The sequence below is a fragment of the Urtica dioica genome, chromosome 9, assembly GCF_054948205.1.
Source record: "Urtica dioica subsp. dioica isolate 48M chromosome 9, U.dioica_male_clone48M_v1_H2, whole genome shotgun sequence".
In the NCBI taxonomy this organism is placed as follows: domain Eukaryota; kingdom Viridiplantae; phylum Streptophyta; class Magnoliopsida; order Rosales; family Urticaceae; genus Urtica; species Urtica dioica.
In genome coordinates, this window is record NC_142764.1 from 23,101,877 (window position 1) to 23,126,685 (window position 24,809).

The 24,809-nt window shown below is 35.3% G+C and overlaps 4 protein-coding genes and 1 long non-coding RNA gene across 17 annotated transcripts; all 5 read left to right on the plus strand.

Annotated features, from left to right (window-relative positions):
* Window positions 1–3,571: 3,571 nt before the first annotated feature.
* Window positions 3,572–6,276, plus strand: LOC149385913 (uncharacterized). Of its 2 annotated transcripts, none has more exons than XM_089626840.1 (3): window positions 3,572–3,811; window positions 3,897–4,018; window positions 5,810–6,276. In XM_089626840.1, exons 1-3 carry the CDS (start codon window positions 3,648–3,650, stop codon window positions 5,815–5,817), a joined length of 294 nt encoding a protein of 97 aa, XP_089482966.1. In that variant the 5' UTR covers window positions 3,572–3,647; the 3' UTR covers window positions 5,818–6,276. The 2 variants fall into 2 exon arrangements, with proteins under 2 accessions (XP_089482966.1, XP_089482967.1); XM_089626841.1 differs by having other exon boundaries at window positions 6,028–6,276.
* Window positions 6,277–7,309: 1,033 nt separating this feature from the next.
* Window positions 7,310–8,957, plus strand: LOC149385914 (protein NUCLEAR FUSION DEFECTIVE 6, mitochondrial-like). Of its 4 annotated transcripts, none has more exons than XM_089625901.1 (4): window positions 7,310–7,547; window positions 7,632–7,753; window positions 8,192–8,244; window positions 8,494–8,957. In XM_089625901.1, exons 1-3 carry the CDS (start codon window positions 7,402–7,404, stop codon window positions 8,209–8,211), a joined length of 288 nt encoding a protein of 95 aa, XP_089482027.1. In that variant the 5' UTR covers window positions 7,310–7,401; the 3' UTR covers window positions 8,212–8,244; window positions 8,494–8,957. The 4 variants fall into 4 exon arrangements, with proteins under 4 accessions (XP_089482027.1, XP_089482028.1, XP_089482030.1 ...); XM_089625902.1 differs by having other exon boundaries at window positions 8,736–8,957; XM_089625904.1 differs by lacking the exon at window positions 8,192–8,244.
* Window positions 8,958–9,662: 705 nt separating this feature from the next.
* Window positions 9,663–10,481, plus strand: LOC149385915 (uncharacterized). The gene is made up of 3 exons (XR_016301299.1): window positions 9,663–9,884; window positions 9,955–10,077; window positions 10,154–10,481. It is a non-coding gene; the product is annotated as an uncharacterized LOC149385915 (long non-coding RNA).
* A 3,250-nt stretch (window positions 10,482–13,731) lies between these two features.
* Window positions 13,732–15,761, plus strand: LOC149385916 (uncharacterized). Of its 9 annotated transcripts, XM_089625894.1 has the most exons (6): window positions 13,732–14,033; window positions 14,123–14,244; window positions 14,661–14,732; window positions 14,836–14,944; window positions 15,075–15,134; window positions 15,287–15,517. In XM_089625894.1, the coding sequence occupies exons 1-3, from the start codon at window positions 13,879–13,881 to the stop codon at window positions 14,678–14,680; spliced, it is 297 nt and encodes a 98-aa protein (XP_089482020.1). In that variant the 5' UTR covers window positions 13,732–13,878; the 3' UTR covers window positions 14,681–14,732; window positions 14,836–14,944; window positions 15,075–15,134; window positions 15,287–15,517. The 9 variants fall into 9 exon arrangements, with proteins under 9 accessions (XP_089482020.1, XP_089482021.1, XP_089482019.1 ...); XM_089625895.1 differs by lacking the exons at window positions 14,836–14,944; window positions 15,287–15,517 and adding an exon at window positions 15,537–15,761; XM_089625893.1 differs by lacking the exon at window positions 14,836–14,944.
* A 2,254-nt stretch (window positions 15,762–18,015) lies between these two features.
* Window positions 18,016–21,138, plus strand: LOC149385917 (protein DEHYDRATION-INDUCED 19 homolog 4-like). Its single transcript, XM_089626012.1, has 5 exons — window positions 18,016–18,341; window positions 18,485–18,624; window positions 19,690–19,767; window positions 19,881–20,164; window positions 20,687–21,138. Exons 1-5 carry the CDS (start codon window positions 18,257–18,259, stop codon window positions 20,796–20,798), a joined length of 699 nt encoding a protein of 232 aa, XP_089482138.1. The 5' UTR covers window positions 18,016–18,256; the 3' UTR covers window positions 20,799–21,138.
* Window positions 21,139–24,809: the final 3,671 nt, after the last annotated feature.

Consider the following 24,809-nt stretch of genomic DNA (forward strand, 5'->3'; position numbering starts at 1 on the left):
GCCAACCTTTTTTCTCTTTATTTTTGAAAAACATAAACTTCACTAACAGTAAAACTTGATTCAGCTAAGAAATTGACTCAAAATTACAATAACCTGCTGAACCATTGTTCCTTGCCCATTGAGCTAGTAAGTGATCAATCACATTACCATCTCCAGGGGAATAAGTCTATAATTTGGGAATTGGGCAATCTTAAGATCACCCATAATCTGTATATTATCACCCTATATACGCACATTCTGCGTATATTCGAAACCCTTGCAAGTTTTGCTCCTATGAATATCGCACAACATTTCCATTCACTCTCAGCCCCGCCTCGTTGTGATCTTCCTCTCCACCAAACTTCTGCGATTCATCGTCTCTGTCCTCGCCTTTGCTTGGTGTCGAAGTTAGATATCCGCTGATTCTTTGGCTCTCGGACTTGATATGATTCAGTGTGTTCTCTTCCACCCAACGAGGCTTCCGATAAACCAAAGAAATTTTGTCACACTACAGTGGAAGAACAGTGCCTAAAAGACTTAACTTCTAACCCACACAACAAATCCCCTCAGTTCCCGGATATAAACCGGAGAAATAATTACCTCCCTAATTTGCCTAAGAGCTGATATAATACTGATTTTCCCATTCACAGTTTCCTTCCAAATCAGTTCATCATCCGTAGGTTCTTGACAGACTCCTATAAGAAAGACCGAATTATCTTTTAACACCTCTAGAAGACATAATATCTTTCTATCGCGAAGAAACCCTCATGTTGATTTTTTTTTTTTTTTTTCCGGAGAAGTTGGACCTGTAGCGGATCCTAATTATTTACCATGTGCCACTAGAGTTTTGCCATAAACGCTGCATTATTGTTGTCCTCGCTCCTTCAAACCCGAACCCTTGTCGCTTTATCAATTGTCCCCCAAAATGTCTTAATTAGGTAAACAAAAAGTAGACATTGCATAAAACAGAATAATTAAATGTGAATGATTATGTATGAACCTAGAATAAACTGCACTTGCTTTTAACAAAAATAAGACATAAAAATGAAAAGTATAACGCTAGTCCCTAGTAGAATTCTAACTAGACGGTGTTGCTGGTGGGGTTTTTTCCCGAAAAAATGGTGTTCGTGGCAGTAGTTTCCAAAAAGAGTTTATAATCCTAGCAACATAACATGTACTCCGTTGGCAAGTTAGATTCTAGCATTGAAGTATGGTTCTCTGTAGAAATGATCCCGAACTTCACTTTATAGGTAAGTCCTTCCATTTTACGCTCAACCCGATAACCTTTCATATTTCTGCATTATGTTTCAAATTTTCCTCTCTACAGATGACCCCTGAATGTGACGTTATAAGAAGGTAAACTATTTTGTTAGACCAATTCCAATCCTGTGTTCAAGACTTTCTTTTTCATTTAGATTCCTGATTTTGGCTTATGATTTTGTGCAGAGTTCATAACATCGGAGTTGCAGGAGGTTGTACTTCCGAATTTTTCTCCTCCAACTAGCTCGATTAGATTTGCAAAAGATGATCAATTGCTTCTTTTTTTTTTTAATTATTTAAAAAGAGTTAAGATCAAGTATACTTGAAAAGCAGTTCGAACCTTGATCATCATCAGTCAGTCTGGTAATGCTTCACCTTATCGAAAAAGCTAGGAGCTGTACGTTGCAGGAAAATTGTTTTTTACACCAAAAAAAATTGTAACTGCAAAAAAACACAACTAGAATAAGTTTAGTCAAAGAGCTGTATTGGAAAGAAAAAAAAAATTGACAAGTAATGATGGAAAATTTTTGGTTTAAATCAATTTTTTACCACACATGCTCTCTGTTTTACTATAACCGTTAGGCTTGCAACTGTCTGTCAATCTGATAAACAGCTGTGTTTGGAAAAACTTTTTGAGCTAAAACACCATTTCAGTTTTTATGCCCTCAGGACTTTGATTTATGGATCTTTCTTCGTCTTTTGTAACTTAAAAGGATGTTCATAACTTGGTTGAAATCAATAGCATTTAAGCACACGTAGCATAAGGCGACATTCTTACTGATAATAGGTCTTACTCATGTCAATTTTGATGCACGTACATGTTTGCTTACAGGTACAATATGAGTACCCTCTTCACAATTTCTCGGAGTTTAAAAACTCAGAAAAAGGGATGGAACGAGAAACTGCAAGCAAGTCCGATTAGAATGAGGTCTAACAATAATCATATTGCAATCGGATTAAAAAAAAAATAATAATCGAATGTCAATCTTTACTTTCAACAATCTCCATTGCTCTGAATAAGCCTTCTCGCGTGCAAGGAATGGATCAAGAAAGAACCAATCTACTGCAAAATAAATGTTCCTCGTTGTCGACTCGTATTTTCTTCTTTTCCCATGTCTTTCATAGCATTTGTTCGATTTTGTCCATAATGCCTCGCGTATTTTTTAGGATCATGATCAATCAAGTAATACTTCGTGGCTCGTGCACGTTATTCCCCCACATTTCATTTGTCAAAGATAGAAATGGCATGTAAATCTCGCCTGCACTTACCTCCAACAGCGTGCAATACTTTCTTGCTCCCTTGTCGGCCATTTTTTAGTTTATGGAAAACATAACACAAAATTGTTAAAAAGTCATCAAGCTAAACTTACTCTACATTTGTAATTCCGAGTATTTGCTTCTAATATTTTACATATTCAATTTAAATTTCACAACCAACAATTTAATTAATAACCAATTTTAATTTCGTTATTAAAATCATCAATTTAGTTTTTAAATTCCAATTTAATTGATAATTTCAATATCAACAACTTTGAAAACTATTAAAGACATACCTTACAAAAATTAGCTTCCTGGATAAATTGAGGTTGCCAGAAAATGTGTGATCAAACCAAGAAATCGTAAAAATCAACGAAATCCACAACAACGAAAAAATTAGCAGAGAGCACAGTTTTGAGGCAAGATCCGAGCTTCAACTAGTAAATCGCAGGTATTCAAGAAAAAGGCTTTGTGGTGATTGTAAGAATGCAATAATTTTTTACCTTCATTTTATTGTGTTTTCTTTCAATTTTGTATATAAAGAAACGAGAACCAGATTCTTTTAAGTAAAAAATATAAATGCGAGCCATGTATTTTTATGTTTAAAAAAAAGTTTTTTTTGAAAAAAAATTATTTCCCTTTAGTAAGTATTAAAAATTGATTTTTATAAAAACTCGTTAAAAAAGTATTTCTTAATTTTAATCAAATAATTTAATGAATTTGGAAAATTACTTTGTCATTTGCTGAGCAATGTGAGCTCGTTTATTTAATCTTTTCAAAAAAATAATATCTCCCACTTTTACAAAAGGGAATTTGTAAAATATCTTTGTTTAAAAAAAAAAAAAAAAAAAATTCTTAATTTGTTTTCCAAATGAACGCGGCAAATTTCTTGACATTGCTCGGAACGTGAGCTCGTGTAATTTATGTTTTTAAAAAAATTCCCACTTTTACAAAATGATTAAAAATAAATAAATAAATAAATACCAAGTTTCGTTTTTTTACCGAGTAACCGCGGTAAATCAAGCTAATCCGTGGTTTGATTTGAGCTATACACAAGAAAGCCTTAAAGCCCAAAACCCCGAATAAAACCCTTTCCCTTCTCCAAATAATCCTAAAACCCGCCATTGCCCATTTCTGCATCCGACTACAAAATGGCGTCCTTCGCCGCCGCCAGGACAGCCCTCAGATCGGCCGGCCGATCTGCATCATCTGCGAGACTCTCCGCCGGAGCCGCCAAGGCCAAGTCTGCTTCCTCATCGCCGTTCGGAATCCCCAAACAAACTCAAAATCTCCTTTCTCGTCCAATCTCCCTCAGGTAACTTGAACTCCCTCCATTTGGCTTCCCAGCGTGAGATTCATTTCCTCATTCGCTTTTTTTGGTTTTGATTTTGACCTCGAAGGTCGGCCATTGAAACGAGTCGCTGCCTGGGATCGCTGCTTCCCTACCACTCCGCCACGGCCTCCGCTCTGCTCACTTCCCAGCTCTCCGTTTGTAACCGGAATTACGGTTGGACTCCAGAAGGTAATTTCGCTTTCTATCTTCTGAAATCAATCTTCGTGATCTTTTATATGAAACTCTTTCGTTCTTTGCCCTAATTTTTTGTGCCTTGAAATTGTCTGATGAAATTCGTATTCGCGATCTCAATTGTGTTTTGATACTCCGGTTTTTGTGAATTGGTGGTCATTCATGGTGTAAGAAAAATGTTGTATGTATATACACTGATAAATTTGAAGCAACTGTTAGTTAAAGGAAATGAGTGGACGGGAAATCAGTTTCGTTGTTTATAGAAAGGGGAATAATTGACCTATTGCATTAGCTTTTCTTTTGGAATGTGTAGCAAAAGGTTAGATATTTCATAGGTGAAGAAATGTTGATTGTTTTTATCATATGTTACAACCAGCTTTATAAGATTAAAGCTTCTCATATAGTTTAGAATGTGTTTTCATGCTGGAACTTTATTTCATGTGAATTTGTTTTTCTTCCTGTTTTATAAATTCTCAGGTAATGTAATGATAAAAGAAGATTATATTATAAATAACTAAATTATACACAAGCCTCCTAAATGGTTCCAGTAATGTTCTTAGGCCTTGTATTCATGGGAGTTTTCCTCTAGCAGATCCTTCACAAGAAATTTAAAACTTAGGAAAAGTAATTAGGAAAAGAGAAATTTCATTTTATGGACCTGAAAGTTAACAAAATATCGAGAGTAGACCTCATATTTTAAAAATATCCAAAAATAGACTTTTGTTTCAATTTCGGACAAAATGCCCTTTTGAACAAATAAACCCATTTCACTTTCACTATCTATTTTCTCAATCCCTCCTTCGGTCTTTCACGCTCAATTCCGACGAGACATAACTGAATTCGACGAGATACGAGAGAATCCGACAAACTAAGATAACCTAGAATGACAAAGTTTAACGTGAATTTGACTTTTTCGACTTAAAATGCCCAAAAATATGAATTTTATCGTATGCCATCGTACATTATCGTACGTTATTGTACACTGTCATATATTATCGTACGTTATAATTATAATGTACATTATAATTTGTATGAATTTTATTGTACATTAAAATTATAATTATAATTTTAATGTACGATAAAATTCATACAAATGAAATTGCGTTATAATGTACGATAATATACGACGTTATACGATAAAATTCATACTTTTTGGGCATTTTAAGCGGAAAAAGTCAAATTCACGTGAAACTTTGTCGTTCTAGGTCATCATAGCTCGTCGGATTCCCTCGTATCTCGTCGAATATAGTTATATCACGCCGGAATCGAGCGTGAAAGGCCGAATGAGAGATTGAGAAGATAGAGAGTGAAAGTGAAATGAGTTTATTTGTTCAAAATGGTATTTGTGTCCGAAATTGGGACAAAAGTCCATAAAATGAAACTACAACAAAAACCTAATCATTGGCTCCATAAACATGTATGAGCATTTCAGTTTAAAATAGAAAAATTTTGTGTATTGCGCTCTTGTTTCTTCTGAACTACATGAGCTATAACGTTAGTTAATAGTATTCTCTTTTTCATTTTGGTTGAAATGATACGTCGTACATCACCACTAATAGTTGGCCACTTTTGGTATTAAGGTCCGTAGCTAATTGTCATTCTGGAGATTCGTGCCTACTGAGATTGCTTTGCTTTGAGGTTTTTTTTTTTTTTTTTTTTAAGTCTGTTTTGACTTTGATGTTGTGTTGAAATACAGTCTTGAACTCAAATACAACTCCTTAATTAAACATTCACTTATTAGTGTGGTTTTGTATTTATTTTTTCTTGCTGTTTCTGTTTTTTGTTTAGGTCACTAAGGTTGTGATGATTGCTCATTACCTGACGCTTTGAAGACTTCATGTGTTACAATCCCATTTTTTCACTTATAAAAAATAATTTGTGTCATGACCTTATGAGAATGAAAGTGATAGTAGTGTTCTACTTGTAGACCATCAACAAATTGAGATGATAGTTTCTATTCAGCAGAAGTTTTATTTGTTTTTTTTTTTCTTTTTCTTACTTTGTAGATGAATGAATGTCTGTTGGGAAGCTGTGCAGTGGTGCTACTTTTCATGGTTTCAACTTTCAATCAGATTGATTTAGTAACAGTTGCCTGATAAGTCTTTTTTTTTTTTTGACAAATTGTGTTTACCCTGAGCATGATATAATAGTGGCAGGCCTTGTGATGATCTGCAATATTTTTCCAGAATTTTGTAACGGTTACTTGATCATTAGTTTGATGCCAAACTTATATAATAATATAATCATCATTTCTCCTGGTCTTTTGTTCACTCTTCCAGCATTAAACAACATAAACACAGATAAACGACATGATCGGCTGTCTTAAGCAGACAAAAAATTTCTTTACAGCTAAATCACCCGAAAGAGAGAATTCAGAGATATATAGATTCCCGATTTACTTTTACTCTTCCTCTCGTCTTCTTTCTTCTGAGCTCCCACCTGAATCAGGGTTGTCATGGTTGCCACACTTTGTTTCTGTTTGAAAAGAGCACTGTGCTCCTTCATTTAATAGCCACGCCCCGATCTCATTAGCTATTGCTGCTCGGTTCATAAGTAGATTTTCAAATTCTTCGATAGAAGGCTGAGTAGGCCAACCTTGCCCGGTAGTGATAAATCCTTCGTAACTTGGCTTCAAAGTTACTGAGGATAGGAAAGCGTTGGTTTACCGAGTATGTTGTCAGTTCACAGTTTATTGAAACTTACCTGCCAGCCGGTTTGAAATATATCAATTATTCTCTCCATTCTACCATTGGCTTTTCGAGGGTTTCCTGATGTGTAATTGGAAACCAATTTTCCCAAAACTGTGAATTAAAATTGACAGAAATTAGAGTAAAATCTTGAGAAATCCCAAACTCTAAGAAAATTAACCGGTTATTATGGTGTATTTTTTTTCCATCTTTTCTTTGTTTCCACACCTGGGTTTGGATATTATACTTTATAAACATCTAATATTTGTTGATTACGAGATAAATGGTGATTTTTGAAGAAAAAAATTAAACAAAATAATTATTTGAAATTAGTTGATCAATAAATAGCTAAAATTTTAAGTTGTTAACTAAACAGTCAAATTGAATTTATCACTATGAAAATAGATTAATCACTATCAAATTCAAAACATCTATTGACCGAGTAAAAAAAACTAGTACTTTGCTTATTTTGGTTTATTTCGATAAAGTGACATGAGGTTTGCGTCAAAAATCTCAATTTCCGAGCCACAGAATTCAAACTTTTACATATGCGACGTGAATAACCCAAACACCAAACACGGGCCGCTACGCAAAGCCTTAAAAGCCCAAAGTCCCACAAAACCCTTCTCCTTCTCCTAACAATCCCAGAAACGCCCTTTACTCGTCAGATCGACGGAAATATATTTAAAAAAAATGGCGTCCTTCGCCGCCGCCAGGTCAGCCCTAAGATCGGCCGGCCGTTCCGCAGCCGCCGGAGCCTCCAAGGCCAGGCCTTCCTCTTCACCGTTCGGAATCCCCAAACAAACTCAAAATCTTCTCTCTCGTCCCATGTCGCTCAGGTAACTCATTTCACTTACTTTCGTTTCGCGGCCGGAGATTCGATTCCTTATTCGCTTTGTTCGGTTTTCAATTCGGCCTCGAAGGTCGGCTATGGAGACGAGTCGCTGCCTCGGATCGCTTCTTCCGTTCCACTCCGCCACGGCCTCTGCGCTGCTCACTTCTCAGCTCTCCGTCTGTAACCGGATTTACAGTTGGAATCCCGAAAGTAAGCTCTTTTTTTCATTTTGAAATCTACATTACGTGAAACGCTTGGTTCTTTGACTTCAATTTGATGATTGAAATTCCTATTCACGAGTTCGGTAGACTATGATAATTCGGCTTTATTGCATTAAACTACGATTTACGGTTTAACGACAATGCTGTATGCATACGAATAATATTCGAAGCAACTGAATAATGCAAATAGGTTTATCTGTATAAAGTAGGAGAATTTATACTTACGGATCCATTGAAATTTGGTTCTGAAAGACTGTTGCTTTAGCTTTTTTGATTAATTTGTTTAGAGAGTTGATATTTTCTCATTATATGTGGTCTTGATAGATTGAAGCTTTTCATTTATTTCGGAATATTTGCGTCGGAATGTGTTGCCATGCTGTTCTTCCTGTTCATATAGGAGTAATACTGGTTTATTTTATTCGCTCAGATTGCATTGATGATGTCTGATGAATAGAAGAGTGGTCGAGCAAAGTTTAATAGGTAGAAAGAACTAAATTATTCACAAGCCTGCTGAACGGTAACGTTCTTAGGTCTTGTTTATTTCGGAGGCTCTTGAATAGATTTTTTTTTTTTTTTTTTATCTTTAGCTTTGATTTTGTGTTTTCCATTTTTATTGAAATTTTCCCTGTTTCGAGTCGCGACTATGTGTGCTGTCTTGAAGATTGCCTTGATCAACCATTTGCAGTTTAGTTTATTTATTCTTTTTTGCTGTTGCTGTTTTTTGTTTAGGTGACTAAGGTTGTGATGATTGCTCATTAGCTGAGGCTTTGAAGACTTCCTATGTTACAGTCCCATTTGTTCAATTTAATAAAAAGTTTCATGTTATCGACTTTTAAGATTTTACATAATTTCCGCCAGCAATTAATGACAAGGAAGATGAAAGTGATTGTATTTTTGTACTTGTAGATCGTCTGCGATTTTTTCTTCTTACATTAAGCAGGAGATTTATTTTGTTTTTCTTTTCTTTGTAGATAAATGAATCTTCTGTTGGGAAGCTCTGAAGTGGTGGTACTTTTCATGGTTTCAATCAAATTTAGTAAACAGTTGACTGAAAATTTTATTTGATCAATTGTATTTGTTTTGAGCATTATAACAGTGGAGAAGGCTTCGCGATGATGTGCAATATTATCCAGAATTTTGAACACGATTTTCATGCTTAGCTTTTTATAATAATTTATCGATCATCGTTTCCATCCCTTTTTTAATCGCTGTTCCAGTGTAAACAACATGATGATGTACGGGTTTTCTTTAGAAGATTCTTCATAAAAAAGTTATTTTCTTAAGAGTTCAATTACCGAAAGGAATGCTTAAGAGTTCTTAAAAATGATGTAAACCGAATAGAGTAAACAGAATACGCTCATTTGCCCTGCTTTTCCTTCCCCGTATCTAGATTATATCTTGGTTATCAAATTAAATAATGAGTAAAATTATCTTAGAACGTGTATATTGTGTAACATTTTAGACATTTATGCAAAATATTAACATTTTAATATGATTTGGCTAAATGGTCGATTTTAAGTTAAAGAATTTGCAAAATAGTTAAAGTTTGCCTAAAATGAAACGAATAGTCAAAATGTGCATTAATCAGGTTTCAAAAAAAAAAATTAATATTTTTTAAAGTGATAAATTGCTTACAATAGTTGTCAAAAAAATTTAATCTTTGTGTCAAAAAAAATATTTGATAACTTAACTTTGACTACTTTGTTGAAAAATTCAAACTTTGATTATTTTGTTAATCAATTAATTTAAAATAGATATTTAGGTTCAAGACAAAAGCAAAAATTATCAAATCAAATTGTGAAATATTTCATAAAATTACAAAATTACCATAAAAATAAAAATTTAATAACCATGCGTATTATTAAAGTAACTTAACTTTCACTCGCAAACCTCTTCTCTTATTAGTTTCTCGACTCTCTCCGTGCTAAAACCCCCAAACCCAAACTAAGCCAAGGCAACGAGTGAACTAAAAAGAAGAAGAAAAATAAAATGGCGTCGTTCGCCGCCGCCGCCGCCAGGTCAGCATCCAGAACCGGTTCGGCATGGAGGCTCGGCGCCGGAGCAACGAAGCGCAGACCATTCGGATTCGGAATCCCCAAACAAAGTCAACCTCGCGCCAGGTAACTAAACTTGGCTCACAATTTGCAAAAACCTTCAATTTACTGACAATTCCGGTGGCGAAACAAAAAGGTTGGCCGTGGAGACGAGTCGGTGCTTGGGCTCTATGCTTCCGTACCACACAGCCACCGCCTCTTCTCTGCTCACTTCCATGCTCTCCCTCTCCGATCCCGTCTTCTCTTGGACCTCCGATGGGTAATTTCGTCTTTTACTCATCTCCTTCGATCTCCCTCGCTTCTCATTTTTGACGAGTCGAGTAATGTTGTTTCAGTTAATTTGGAAGAAATTGATGCTGAGAGCAAATGTAGATGTCTAGTTGTGTTGAACTGAAAGTGGCCATAGCTTGTTCCTGAATTTTCTTGATGAGAATTGAATTGCATCTTCAGTTTTTTTTTTTTTTTGGGTGAAAATACTATGCTGTTATAATTAAAGACTGATTGGAATAGTGAAAAAGTCTATGTATCTGGGATGATACTTGGATCATTCTTAAGTATGCATTAGTCTCGAGATTAGTCTAATACCGAAATGTACTTTCGAAAAAGAGATTAGCATTCCTCTACTGATGAAGTTTATTTTTCTTTTTGATTTGAGGATATCTTGTTCTTGCATTCATGATATCACCCGATATGAACATCAACCAATTTATGTTGAAATAAAGGGCAGACTTTTTTTCCCATCAACTAATAAAAACATTACGTGATCATAAAAAGAACATAATAAATGGATTTTGATGTCTTGTCCATCTTTCGATATTTGCATACAGAACAAAATAGTTAGTTTTGAAAAACTGAAACTTGCGTCATGTGTAATCTCAATGCTAATTTATTTATTTTAGCTACTCGTTTCCGTTGGTGAGTTGATGCTGTTCGCTCGGGTCAATAAAATATTAATTTATAAAATGTCTGGGTAAGCAAATATGATACTACAAAACTACAGAGAAAAACTTAGGCTCAGGGCTCTAAAGTGTTTTTGTTTTTATTTTTGGTTTTGGTTTTTGGAAAGGAAGTTTTTTTTTACATAGCCGGTTTCTTGTCTTACCGGAATCGCCTGGGAAACGGAATTCCCGGATTCGGGAAAAATAGAACAGGAGGGGATTGCTACTAGCAGATTTTCAATGGATTTTATTTTTAAAAAATAAAATTAAAAACTGGGACTCCTATGTCTGCAACAACAACAAGAAATAGAACTTGGAATTTTCAATTCCACCAAAATATGGGACGAGATGCGGGCATCTTTTATCTAGTAAATCTGAGAGTTTCCACCAAAATGTAGACGCTCGTGAGAGAGAAGTGAATTTTTTTAGGAGAGAGAGAAGGGTGAAAGAGAAAGACAACAAATAAATCGTAGAGCTTGTCGCGTGAAAGCACAACATTATAGTCCTTTTCTTTGCTCAGATCCGCATTATAGTCCTTGGCTCCTTATTATAAGTGCTAGATTAGATATAGATTACTTGTTTTTTGCATAAGTGCATACTTGAGGAAGAACAATGCAGAGGTCGAGCGACCAAAGATTTTGCTCGAATTAGTGTAGTGATCAACAAAGATGACATAGTAGCCAATATGAGAGAGTACTATACATGAACCATCGCTGATAACCCAGCATCTATCGAGATGTACAAAGAATGCATCGACGAGATGTACATTAGCAACATATTTGACATTTTTTTTTTCAAATATCCCCTCGTCCAACGATCAAAGGATGTATGTAGATTGAGGAAGACCATAGTGATGCAAAGAACAAGCCCGTAGGTCAATGTTGTGGACGAAGTTACCATACGATGACAAGTGACCGCCACAAGTGGGTCAACGGTTTACAGAGCGTCGAAGAGCAATCACGGCAGCGCCAGTTTCGATCAAATCGACATGCCATGTCGAATAGCTTTTTTAAAGTGGTATCAAGGTGTAACAACTTTTCAAAGTGTTTAATGACAGTATTGAGTCCTTCAAGATCATTTGTCGAAGTCAATCGTGACGTTCATCAAGGCAAGAGCTTCAATTGTTGCTGAAATGTTTTGCATATTATTTACCATGGATGAGGTACTGATTTTTAGGTGGCTCAAGTTACAGCAAAGCTCCTTGATGAGAACTCATAAGTATTAAACAAGATGTCTCACGCGGAGACGAACATTGTGGAGATCGAGACATATTGATTGAGATTACAATATAATAGAGAAAACTAGTGTGCGACATTCAAGAAAGACGAAGACTGCCTTCTAGGAAACTCCAAGATGGCGACAACTAGTGAAAAATATAAATTTGCGTAATCCTACTCTTATGATATGTTCATAAGATATACATGGTAATCCTAGTCTTATATCATGATATGTTGATAAGATATAAAATGGTAATCCTACAATTAATTTCATCTAGAGGAATACTTGTGTATTTATAACACTAAGTAGCATCATCTTTGTCTTAAAAATGTAACATTTTAAAAATAGTGTGTCGTAAATTATTTTCAGAATAATATTTTTTTCAAATTATAAAAAGTTATAAATGAAATTGTAAACACAATAAATAAAGTTAAATAAAATCCAAAACAGTCGGGTATTTTATAAAAAATTTGTAAAAGTAAAAAAATATGATTATAACTTGAAAACATATTATCTTTGCGACCAAACTTTAGACATACTATTCTTGCGATTATTTCAAGCGATACCAAAACTATAATGAATCTTAAAAAAGAAAAAAAAAAAACTATAATAAATCTATCAAATAAAAAAATATAAAAAAAAGTATCAATGATCGCATTATTGGGATAAAACTAGGGATGACAATTTCGTATTCGTACCATAACTGTGTCGTGTTAATTGTGTTTGCAAAAATAGTTGTTAGACCTAAATCCAACCATTTATTAATCGTGTTTGAAGTCTAGAACCAAATCCGACCATTTATTTTTTTACAGATCTATATCCGCTTCAATTAAACCGTTTAATTTAGTCGTGTTTAGACATTCGGACTCAATTCATGGTTATTAAATCATCAAAAACATAGTAGTCATAAGATAAAAAAAAAAAATAGTCTTTAATAAAATAAAAATATCTCAGACATAGTAGTCATATGAAAATATGAATCCAAAATACAATAATCTTTCACAAAAACAAATTAAAAAAAAGCCATATGATTAGTTTTAGCCAACACGAATACTTGAACCTTCGGATTGTACATCCTCGTCATGTTACTTAAAATTCAAAACGTCTAGTATAAAATCATCCGCTCCTCCATTTAATCTTACATATATTCATTTTATAATTAGTTAAATATATCACACAAAAATAAATTCAAGACTTAAAACAACTAATATCAAAATTGATACGAATATACCTTATTTTCAACCTCAACGATATCAAAATTGATTAAAAATTATAAAGTGTCTTGCGGCAATATAAATGTCAATATATGACATAACAACTCTTTTTATTCAATCATATTTTCTAATATCATTTTTATATTTCGATTATAATTATAATTTTATGCTTCGTACATGTTTAACTTATAGTTATAATTTTATATATTTTTTATATTTATAATTTTACGTTACTTTGATATATATATTAAAATTTTACATATATAATATCAATTGTGTTTAATTCGGTCGTTATCGTGCTATTGCTTGTAATCGTATCAATTTTTATCATGTTCGTACGGATCGTAATCGTGTTTCGTGTCAATCATTTAATAATCGTGTTAATCGAATTTGAGTTGTGTTATCGTAATTGTGTCAATTTGATTTATTATTTAATCATGTTAGACTCAATTAAGAAACGAGCTATTTATTGAAATTCAAATCAGTTTTAAATCGTGTTCGTTTTGTATCCGGACCAAACTGCTATCCCTTGATAAAACCAAACACAACTATAATCTGCCTAATTCTCGAGCCGAGCGGTTCTCCAAATAACCCACTCACACAAGCCATACGAGCGCACACTAAAAGAAAGAAAGCCTTCAAAGCCCAAACCAAAACCCCCCGAAAACCCTTCATCAACCTCCGACACAAATGGCGTCCTTCGCCGCCGCCAGATCAGCCTTCAGATCCGCCGGCCGATCTGCATCGGCACCGAGATTCGCCGCCAAGACCACCAGGCCTTCCTCTTCACCCTTCGGAACCCCCAAACAAACTCAAAACCTTCTCTCTCGCCCCGCGTCCCTCAGGTAATTCAATTCCCTTCAATTTCTTTTCGCAGCCTGATTTTCAGTCTCCTTATTCGCTTTTCTGTCTGGTTTTGAATTTGGCCTCGAAGGTCGGCCATGGAGACGAGTCGCTGCCTGGGATCGCTGCTTCCGTACCACTCCGCCACGGCCTCCGCGCTGCTCACTTCCATGCTTTCCGTCTCTAACCGGACTTACGGTTGGACTCCTGAAGGTAATTTCGCTTTTCTCATTTTGAAAATCATTCTTTTTATTTGAAGCTCTTGGTTCTTTGCCCTAATTTTTGTGCCTGAATTGATCTGTTGAAAATTTCAATATAAGATTCTGGTAAGAGTTTAAAGTAATCCAGTATATTTTACACTACACGCATTGTTTAAAAATAGGGATAATAGTTTATGGTTCAGCTAAAAGTCAGTTCTGAAAGACCATCGTGTATTAGAAACAACCTTGTTGATAATCTGCATTGGCATTGCATCAACTTATTTTGGTTCATATTGTTTCTTATTATGAACATTTATTGCAGACTATAACCCAGTTTTGTAAGATTGAAGCTTCTTGTGAAGATGTTTTATCTTTCTGTTTGTAAAACTTCCCATATAGGAATAATACTGGTTTATTTCATTCGCTCAGATTGCAATGATGATGTATGATGAATAGAAGAGTGGTCGAGCAAAGTTTTGTGTGCTTTCGCCATAGAAAAAGGTGGTGGAAAACACTCTAATTGTATAATAAGTAGAAATCACCACAAACCTCTTGAATGGTTCCGGTAACGCTTTTAGGTCCCTTTTTCCTGTTTGTTTCGTAGGGAGTTTCCTCTACGGGTTTGTAAGCAATATACCTCTAAAATTGGGCAAATTATTGATATCGAGAGCTTGAGAAAGACAAGGAAAGTCCGTCTTTGACTCATTAATCATGTAGGATGAATTATTCGGACTTTTGCTTCTCAGAACTAAATAATCTATAACTTTGTTAATATGTTTCCCATTTTGGTTGAGATGATTCTTAGTACTTCACCGCTAATAATTTTCCACTTTTGGTATCTAGGTTCGTAGGTAATTTGTCAGTCTGGAGTTTGGTGCCTTCTGATATATGCTTTGCTTTGAGGTTGTTTTTTAGTCTGTTTCAGATTTTGATCTTGTGTTGTGTTGAATAAGTACTGTTATGAACGTGAATATGAATCCCTTAATTAATTCTTGACTCCTTATTTGGTTTTTAATTTTTCTTTTTTCTTCTTGCTGTGGCTGTTTTTGTTTTAGGTAACTAAGGTTGTGATGATTGCTCATTTCCTGACTGACGCTTTGGAGAGTTCCTATGTTACAATCCCATTGTTGCACTTTAATAATAAAAAAAATTATTGTCATAAATTATTTTTTAAGTTGTTTAATTAGCAATTAGTGATGAACAAGGATGAAGGTGCTTATACTTTTCTATCTGTAGATCATCTACAGATTTTTCTTTTGAAATGGAAAAGAAGTTCTATTTATTTATTCTTTTCTTACTTTGTAGATGGATGACTGTTCTGTTGGGAAGCTGTGCAGTGGTGCTACTTTTTCATGGTTTCAATCAGATTTAGTAACACTTGCCTGAAGAGTTTTTTGACAAGTTTTGATTTTGGGCATTGTAACATTCGAGGCATTGTGATTATCTGCAGTATTTTCTTGGGGAAAAAAATAAAAAAAAACTTTGATCATGATTTTTTATGCTCAACTTTTATATAATAATTTATCGATCATCGTTTCTGTTCCATTTTTCAGTCACTCATCCACCTTAACAACAGATATACAAAAATGATTGGGTCTTATCAAATATGTGTGTGTTTATGTTACTCAAAAAGAGAAAAATGATAAGTATACGTGTGTCTCTTTTGTTGTTCTTTAGAATAAAGTTAGAAAAAGTAAAATCAATTAAGGTGAGGCGTCGCTAGGATCTAGAAACGAGATTTTTAAAATTGAGAGAATAAAATTCAATCCAATTGAAGTTTTTTATTTATTTTTGTATGCTTCTTAACTAAGCTCTCTTTTGATAATGTTTTGTGTTGTGTTACTACGTTTTTTTTTCCTTCTACTTTTAGATGATGTTTTGTGCGGTTGAAAGCAGTTCAACCTAATCTCATTTGAGTGTCGAATTTTATTATTTCATTATATGCAATTCTCAAAACATGAGGTTGGAATCGGATATTAATTTTCTGCTTTCATATATTGAAAGAATTTCCACCACCGAAAAACCCGTGAAAAAATAGCGTCATTTTGTCTCTGCTTCACTACACTTTTTTTTTTTTTGGCATATGTCTCCTTTCTTTATCTAAAACCATAATTCACACACCCTTTTTTTCACTAAGAAAAAGTCAAATTTAGAAGACGATAATGAATAAATATATAAGTTTATTTTTTTCGGAAACGGCTTTTAGCCAACTATTAGCCTGAATAAAATAAACCGAGAAACAGTCCCTCCCGACATCAACAAGCCCTCTAATATCAATCCTTTATCATTTATAAATTACTAAAACCTACAAACAATATTCTTAATGTATTATTATATCAATTGAGTTTTTTTTTTCATAATACTATATATTATTATACCAATAAATTCAAAGTTTATATATATTTATATATATATATATATATATATATATATATATATATACAAGCTCAGGTCAAAATTTAATCTTATCATTGTCTCGTTTCCAAAAGATAAAAATAAAAATAAAAAAATAAAAAACAATGCTGAAGATAATAAATTTAAAAAGGCTTCTAAGTTCCTAACAACCCTTAGTTAGTCCATCAAACTTAGAAAATAAATGCTTATCAACAGGACTGTCATATGTAATTATCATTCATAAAAGATTAGGTACCTCGATGACTCGGGGCATTGCCTAGTGTACTCTTTTTTTTTCTTTTTTTTTTTTTTTGGATATCCAAAGTGTTCTCTTGTCTCTTGTTCGTAATTTTGTAGAAAATGTTTTCAATATTTTAGTGTCCATTAGAAAAATAGTCAAATTAAACGTTTGACATTATTAAGTGTCAACGTTTGATAAATTTTAGGTAAATAATCACTTTCATATATTTACAGACATAAATTTTAGATAAATAGTCACTTCCATATATTAGGTCACGCCATCATTCATAGTTATTTATCTAACATTTACCAAACGTTGGCTATTTAGTAATGTCAAAGTTTGAATTGACTACTTTTCTAATTACTAAATTGTGCTTAATTTTCCAATATTATAATAATTTTAATATATGCTGAAAAATAGTTAAAAAATAAATAACTATTTGGTACATTTCCATTATTAATTAATTCTTATAAATCTATTAGTTGTCATTTTGCCTCTTCCTTGCGGTAAATGTTTCACCCTTTGATTCATTAGCAAGCATTTCCGATCCGAATAATGCCAAAAAAAATATCTCTAGACAAACTCCACGTGAGAAATCAACAAATCTCACATACTTGTCTATTTTGTCGATAGATAATCGATTCTCCACCCTCACACCTAAGTTAATGCATAATTTACACTTTTAACTTCTTTAAATTAAAGACACTTTTCGATTACTTGATCTCAAATCTTTTCAAGTTTTCTTCCCCGAAATTCACGGTCGTTTATTTATTTTTTTTTTTTTATATCGAATGTCGTTTAAATTTTTTTCACTTCTTCTTGTTCTTCTTATTAGCATGTTGATATAAGCGGCTTGAAATATCCCTTAACTAATGGTGGAAGTGAAATTACGACCCCTTAAATTAGAGAGTTAAAATTAGAAATGTAGCTAATGACGTGTCATATTTCGTACGTGTTAGCTAAAAAAAAATAAAAAAATCAGGTGATGGACGATTCTGGTAAGAAAAGAATGGGCGGGACTAGAGTAGGACAAGCCCTCCAAATTTGGGGAGAAATGATATTAAAAATAATCATTTTAGCGAAAAGATAAAAATAAATAAATAAAAAATTAAAAAAAATCCAATATAAAATATCATCTTCTTCATCATGTTGTCTTTCTTTTCTCTCTCCGAATCTGTAAGCTCTCTCTGATCAACAACTTGTAATAAAGCTCTCTCTCTCTCTCTCTCTCTCTCTCTCTCTCTCGGTCAACACGCTTAGAACAGAGAGATCACCCATCGGAGACCGTGTAATTTATATATTTATAAACAAAGTTTGTTTCTTTCTTTTTTCGGTGGGTAGAAACTAAATCCGATCAAAGAAGCGATAATCTTTCGATTCCAAAGCGGAAATGGACGCCGATTTCTGGACCTCTCGCCTCGCCGCCGCTAAACGCCAATATACGATGCAGAACCACCATCAGAGCTCCCAATTAGGTCCGTCCATATACAGACCTAGATATATGTTTTGTATTGTGTGTCTGTATGCGTCTATTATTTGTTTTTATCCGATTTATTGTTTTCTATTCAAAGCTTGATGATTTCGAATTCGTATGATTTTTTTTTATTGTGTCGGTCAGATCGGTTGAGCATAGATGATTTCGAGGTTGAAGACGACCTCAGGCCGGAGTTTCCATGTCCGTACTGCTTCGAAGAATTCGATATCGCTTCGCTCTGTTCGCATCTCGAAGACGACCATTCGTGCGAGTCTAAAGCCACAGTATGTCTTTTTTTTAATGTAATTACTATAATTTCTGATTAGCTTGATTTTAACGAGAATAAGTCGGTGGTGATTTAGATAGAATTATTTATAATAAAAAAAATTGCGTTTTGGAGTGTTTATCTGAAAGTATTATTAGAGTTTCTGGAAAAAAAAAAAAAAAAAACCGAGTTTGAAAGATGAGATTTTTCTTTCGTGATTGCTTTTATTAGGATTTTATATAAATATGCTAGAACATAAAATTAGCGAACAGAGTTCCGATGCATTTGTTAATTCAAGCTGGATTTAGGGAAGGCAACTAAAATAAAAAAGTGTCTGAAAGCAATGAAAACTACTACTGATTTATTGCACCTAGAGAGTCATTACTTGTCTAATTTGGTTTTTGTAGCATTTACCGAACTATAGTTCCATGTGTTGTATGTTTCGAGAGGTAGCACTTAGCGGATACAATTTATGAATTTGTTGTCAAGTGATAAAAAAAAAAAAAAAAAAAAATTCCGACAATAGAAATACAAATAGCTTATACCTAGTACGTTTGAAACTTTAAAAATATGAGGGGGGAAAAATGAGCATCCATTGCATTGTTGTTTGAATTGAAAATTATTTTAGGGCAGCTATATTTGAGATTTCATTTTCCCTTGAAAATGTATGGAAAGTGAATATTCAAGAAATTTCATACAATTGGGGGATTTTGGTTTTCTCTAAATACATACCTAGGATTTCAATCTCTATTTCTGAAAATGTCATTGACTTCCTAAAAAAAACATAGAATGTGACCAGGCCCATGGTTATCTCATTTATAGGGGTCTTATTTCTCTGAAAATGTGATGACAAGTGTCATTTTTTATGAGGTGCAAACAGTCTAATGACAATCCATAAAGATAGATGTTTTATAGTGTTGGTTTGATCGGCCGTGCTATTAATTTTAGGGTTAGTGCTTCATCAAGTACATGCTTCATGTTTGATACCAACTAGCAACTGAATGTGCTTGTGATTCATCAGTCAGAAGTATGTTACTTTTTTTTTTTCTGTATCAAATTCTGGTTGCGTAACACTTTGTTGCAGGTTTGCCCTGTGTGCTCCGTCAAAGTTTCACGGGACATGTTGAGTCATATTACACTGCATCATGGGTACCTGTTTAAGATATCCTTTTGAAATTCTAGATACCGATCGCTCATAGTTTTAATTTTTAATTTAAAATAATGACAAAAAAAAAGATGGGATTTGTTTACGGTTTTTCTTTGACTGAAAATCACTTGCAACGCCGAAGGAGGGTACGTAAAGTCGGGATGCCTAGCAGTCAGACATTGTCACTTCTGGGCCGGGATCTTCGAGAAGCCCATTTGCAGGTGCTTTTAGGTGGTGGCGGTGGTGGGTACCGATCGAACAACCCTGGTGTTTCCAACGCGGCCTCCGATCCATTACTATCATCTCTTATCATGAATTTCCCTTCTTCGGAAGCAGAAGAAATATCAAAGTCTGTTGCTGCCACCGCCAATGACACTTCTTCGAAGAAACGGGTACAGACAAGGAGACCAAGGTATTTTCCATAATTTTTATGGCTTCTATAATTCTATTACAGAGCTCTTTCTAGAATTGTTTTTTATATATATATATATATATATATATATATATATATATATATATATATATATATATATATATATATTTCTTCTTCTGGGAAGTTAAGCTATCACAGAAGTGTGCATAGATTACTACGATAACGCTTTTAATAGTGTCTTTTATTTAAATTACTTATGGAGTCCAAATAAGTGATAAGATGAGTAAGACTTGCTATTTATTTAGCTTGATTTTCCCCGGTAGAATAGTGTATTTAGAGGGATTGGTTCACCCATCGGACTGATTTGTGATTTTGTGTGCTAAATTATCCGGGGTCCAATCAATGGGATCGATGCTGCCTACTTTTGGTATATCTGGTCTTGGATTCGGGCTTAGTTTCGCAACGAGTTTAAGCAGTTAACTTTTTATTTGTCCTTGCACATCTCGCAAAGAAAGATTGTGTTGTGTGTGGTATGAAATTTAAGTGTGTGTCGTTTTGCAGTTTCGATCCCTTGCTGAGTAACGAGGAGAGAGAGAAGAGGATGAAACAGGCCGCGGGAAGAGCCGGCTTTATGCAGGACCTGCTTCTCTCTACCCTGTTGGGAGAGCAATGAGAAGTGTTTTGTGTTTTTGTTGAATGTTTTTATTCGAAGAACAATCTTATAAAAAGCAAAGAAGTACTTTTCGGGTGCCTAGTGGGATTCACTACACACCTATTCGGGTGTCCAAGTACGTCACTCACAAACCGCTCAGCAGCGTTCGAAGCAATCGTCCCCAGAAATTTAAAAAGCACCTGAAACTTCTTTTGCCCTCGTTCCAATCCCAACAATGTTGTATTATGTACTACTACTATAAAATCCTAAAACAAACCTCCCTCTGCAATGTGGTTAGCTTAGAACTAGACTTGGTCATATAATATATTTCAGATTGCTAAAATAATTCAGATGTTTATCAGCTTCTGTATATTTTTTTTTTAATTAGTAACTAATCGTATTTTTCAATGTGTGGCTTCCAAGCCGAAGTCCGTAAAGATTTGGAAATATTTAAAAATATAAGTTGACTCGACATCATATGAATTGATATAATTAAGGGATTGGGCTGTGGGTGTTAGCACGTTTTATGTCTCTAAGTTCGTTTTCAGATCAAATTATATGTAAACATGGGATGTAACTAGGAAAAAAAAAACATGAAAGAGGTGTATATGAGCCGATTTATTAATTATTTGGATTAAGGGGAAATGCACATGAATAACGTCTTCAATAGTTTTTTTTTTTACCAAACTAATGCTAATTATGTAACAAACCTCGTTATAAAATGCTTTATTTTATGACGAAATGATTTATTTTATGATGAATTTTGTAATGACAAATAATAGCTTTAAAAAAATCTCAACCATCTAGTTTGGATGACACTACTTTTTGTCTATGAGCTCTTTTCTTGTGTGAACACATGCATTTAATATCCCGAGACAACCATTTGTCTCAATTGTTTGATCTTTATAATATTTCTTTATAATCTGAGATTAAATGTTCTACATATATGATATGTATGAATGAAAAATAAAATAAAAATATAATACTTTGTAATATTTAGTAAAGGAAGAAATATTGTGTATCTTTGAATAGCCTTTTATAAGAGGAACGTATTGGTACCACCCTCATGCCAAAGACTAGAGACTCAGTAACTGTTAAGCCGTTTTTTAGACTTAACGTTCGTGGACACGCGGCGTGCTTGGATTGGTCGCGTGCCTAGTCTCGGGTCGGCCCAAATTACTTTTCGAGAGTCCAAAAGGCTTAAGGAAGTTCGGGACCAAAGCCCAAAGCGTCCAAGAGCTTCAGAAGATCCTAGAATCGCAAAGAGAGAAATAATGCTTTGCCTTCTTCTTCGTCCGGAATGCGTTCTTCGTCTTTGATTCCTGAGAAAATAAGAAAAGAAAAGTGAACTAGAGGGACGCGGGGGGTTTTCCCCCGGCGCGTGCTCCGACGCTCAACATTAGTCTTGGAGACGTTTGTATGAGTGGAGATAATCTTGAAAATATTTGATTATAGTCTCAAATGTATGTAAATGAGAGAGTTTTGTTGAGTGGAATACTTGCTATAGTTTTTTTTTTTTTTATAGCATGAGAGAGAGTTCTTTTATGTGTGTGAGCCAACTTACCTCCAAATGAGGAATCTGAAGGTATTTATAGGATTTTGAATGTGAAAAGTTATGGAAACTTGGCGGAGGGATTCTCCGGTTTTGTGAGCTTTACCAGATGTGTCTTCCGGTTTTGTGAGCTTTACCAGAGGTGTCTTCCGGTTTGGTGAGCTTTACCAGAGGTGTCCTCCGGTTTTGTGAGCTTTACCAGAGGTGTCTTCCGGTTTTGTGAGCTTTACCAGAGGTGTCATCCGGTTTGGTGAGCTTTACCAGAGGTGTCCTCCGGTTTTGTGAGCTTTACCAGAGGTGTCTTCCGGTTTTGTGAGCTTTACCAGAGTGACTGGTCCTTGGCAGGGTTGGGATTGCCATCACAATTTTTGGGTTGGACTTCTTCCTGGAGGTCGAACCTGGCCTGGAGGTCGAGCTCGCCTGGGGTCGAGATCGCCTGGAGGTCGAGCTCGCCTGGAGGTCGAGCTAGCCTGGAAGTTGAGCCTGGCCTGGAGGTCGAGCCTGCTGGAGGTCGAGCTCTCCTGGGGGTCGAGCTCGCCTGGAGGTCGAGCTCGCCTGGGGGTCGAGCTCGCCTGGAGGTCGAGCCTGGCTTGGAGGTCGAGCCTGCATTGAGGTCGAGCCTGCCTGGAGGTCGAGCTCGCCTGGAGGTCGAGCCTGCCTGGAGGTCGAGCTCGCTTGGGGGTCGAGCTCGCCTGGAGGTCGAGCCTGGCTTGGAGGTCGAGCCTGCCTGGAGGTCGAGCCCGCTTGGGGGTCGAGCTCGCCCGGAGGTGCCTGGAGGTCGAGCTCGCCTGGGGGTCGAGCTCGCCTGGAGGTCGAGCCGGCCTGGAGGTCGAGCTCGCTTGGGGGTCGAGCTCGCCTGGAGGTCGAGCCTGGCTTGGAGGTCGAGCTCGCCTGGGGGTCGAGCTCGCCTGGACGTCAGGATGAGAGGTCCCCTAAGAGGTGAGCTCGACTTGTCTTAATCCCGGACTCTACTATTTGGGCCGGGGTTGCCATGCATCCTCGCTTGAGTTGGGCCTTGACGTTTTTCGGATGGGAAAATATCCCACACAACAGTAACCATGGACATTATATACAAAATAAGTTATTAGAAAGTATTGGAAGCTATACACACCAGTAACCTCAAGCAGACTATTTATGATTCGAACAAGCAGATCTGAAAATACCATGCCGGAAAGGGGTATCCCGCTTTTTGCACAACCGTGGGAGCGGTTTGAACTTCTCTCACGGTATGCTTCAAAAACCGCACAAATATCGCAAACACCTCAAATTACTTAGAAAACTTATATGTTTGTGGTATCTTTAAAGCACTCAGATATCTGAAAAACTTACGCTACCTTATTCAGATACATTCAAAATATGTAATAGAGACAGTTGAAAGAACATCTATGCACTTTAAGATAAATTTTAATACATGTTAAAAAAACCTCATGACTTCATCTTAAATGTGATTATTGGACTTGCACGAGTGTAACTAGACAAAAGGGAAAGATGTATATAGTTTCCATATGATACCATTTGCATGTGTACAAAATACAAATTTGAGATATAATTGTCAAAACATTAATTATGAAATTAAAACTTCTTATTGTTAGTGGAGAGTTGTATCAATTATAACCTTGATAGCAAGGAAAAACAGACAAGTGGTAGTATGGTCTTATCATCCAGAAAAATGAAAGCTCATCATCAGATTGGACTAAAAAGAATGTACGTAGAAAATCGAAAATGATGAGATACATAGGTATAGAGAGGGAGAGAGAGAGAGAGAGTAAAGTAATAAACTAAAGAGCAATGATGGAGAGAGTGTGAAGGTCGTGGTGGTGGCGATGGTGAGTGAGGCGTTGAGAAACGAGTCGGAGAGCTCTCTGGAAACGGGTGTTTGTGCGGTGGTCGAAGGCGATGTGTGCCAGCTGGAACATGAACAGCCGAGACGATTCCACGATCTCCCAAAACGTGTTTCGGACAATTCTTACGCTCAGACTCAGCTTCACTATGAACGCCAACACCAATCCCGCCTGAAAACCACCGCTCGCACATGATCCCACCGCCATCATCATCGCCTCGGACGACCAACAAAACCATTCTCGATCTGTCTCTCCAGAAATAACGTATATCATTATTATCATGCATGATAGATATTTGTGGGGCCCAATAAGGAAATTTCCTCGAAGTTTCTTTATGGGGGATTGACTTTAATAGGAGTAAATTAGTGGGTTTGGACATATTACTTTCTTTTTTGAAAAATGGCACATCTAGGAGTGTTCAAAAGAGAGAGAAATATAGTCAAAAGAAAGATGAATAAAACTTACCTAATGTATCCTTGTTTTTTTGGTCTATTTACTACTTCATACCACCTAATATTAAATACATAAAAATTCTCAACCAATCAAAACAAACCATAAAGAATTTTTTTCTCTCTCTTCAACCCCACCACTTTTTCTCTCTCTTCTTACTTATACATTTCTCTCTCCTCCTCTTTTTTT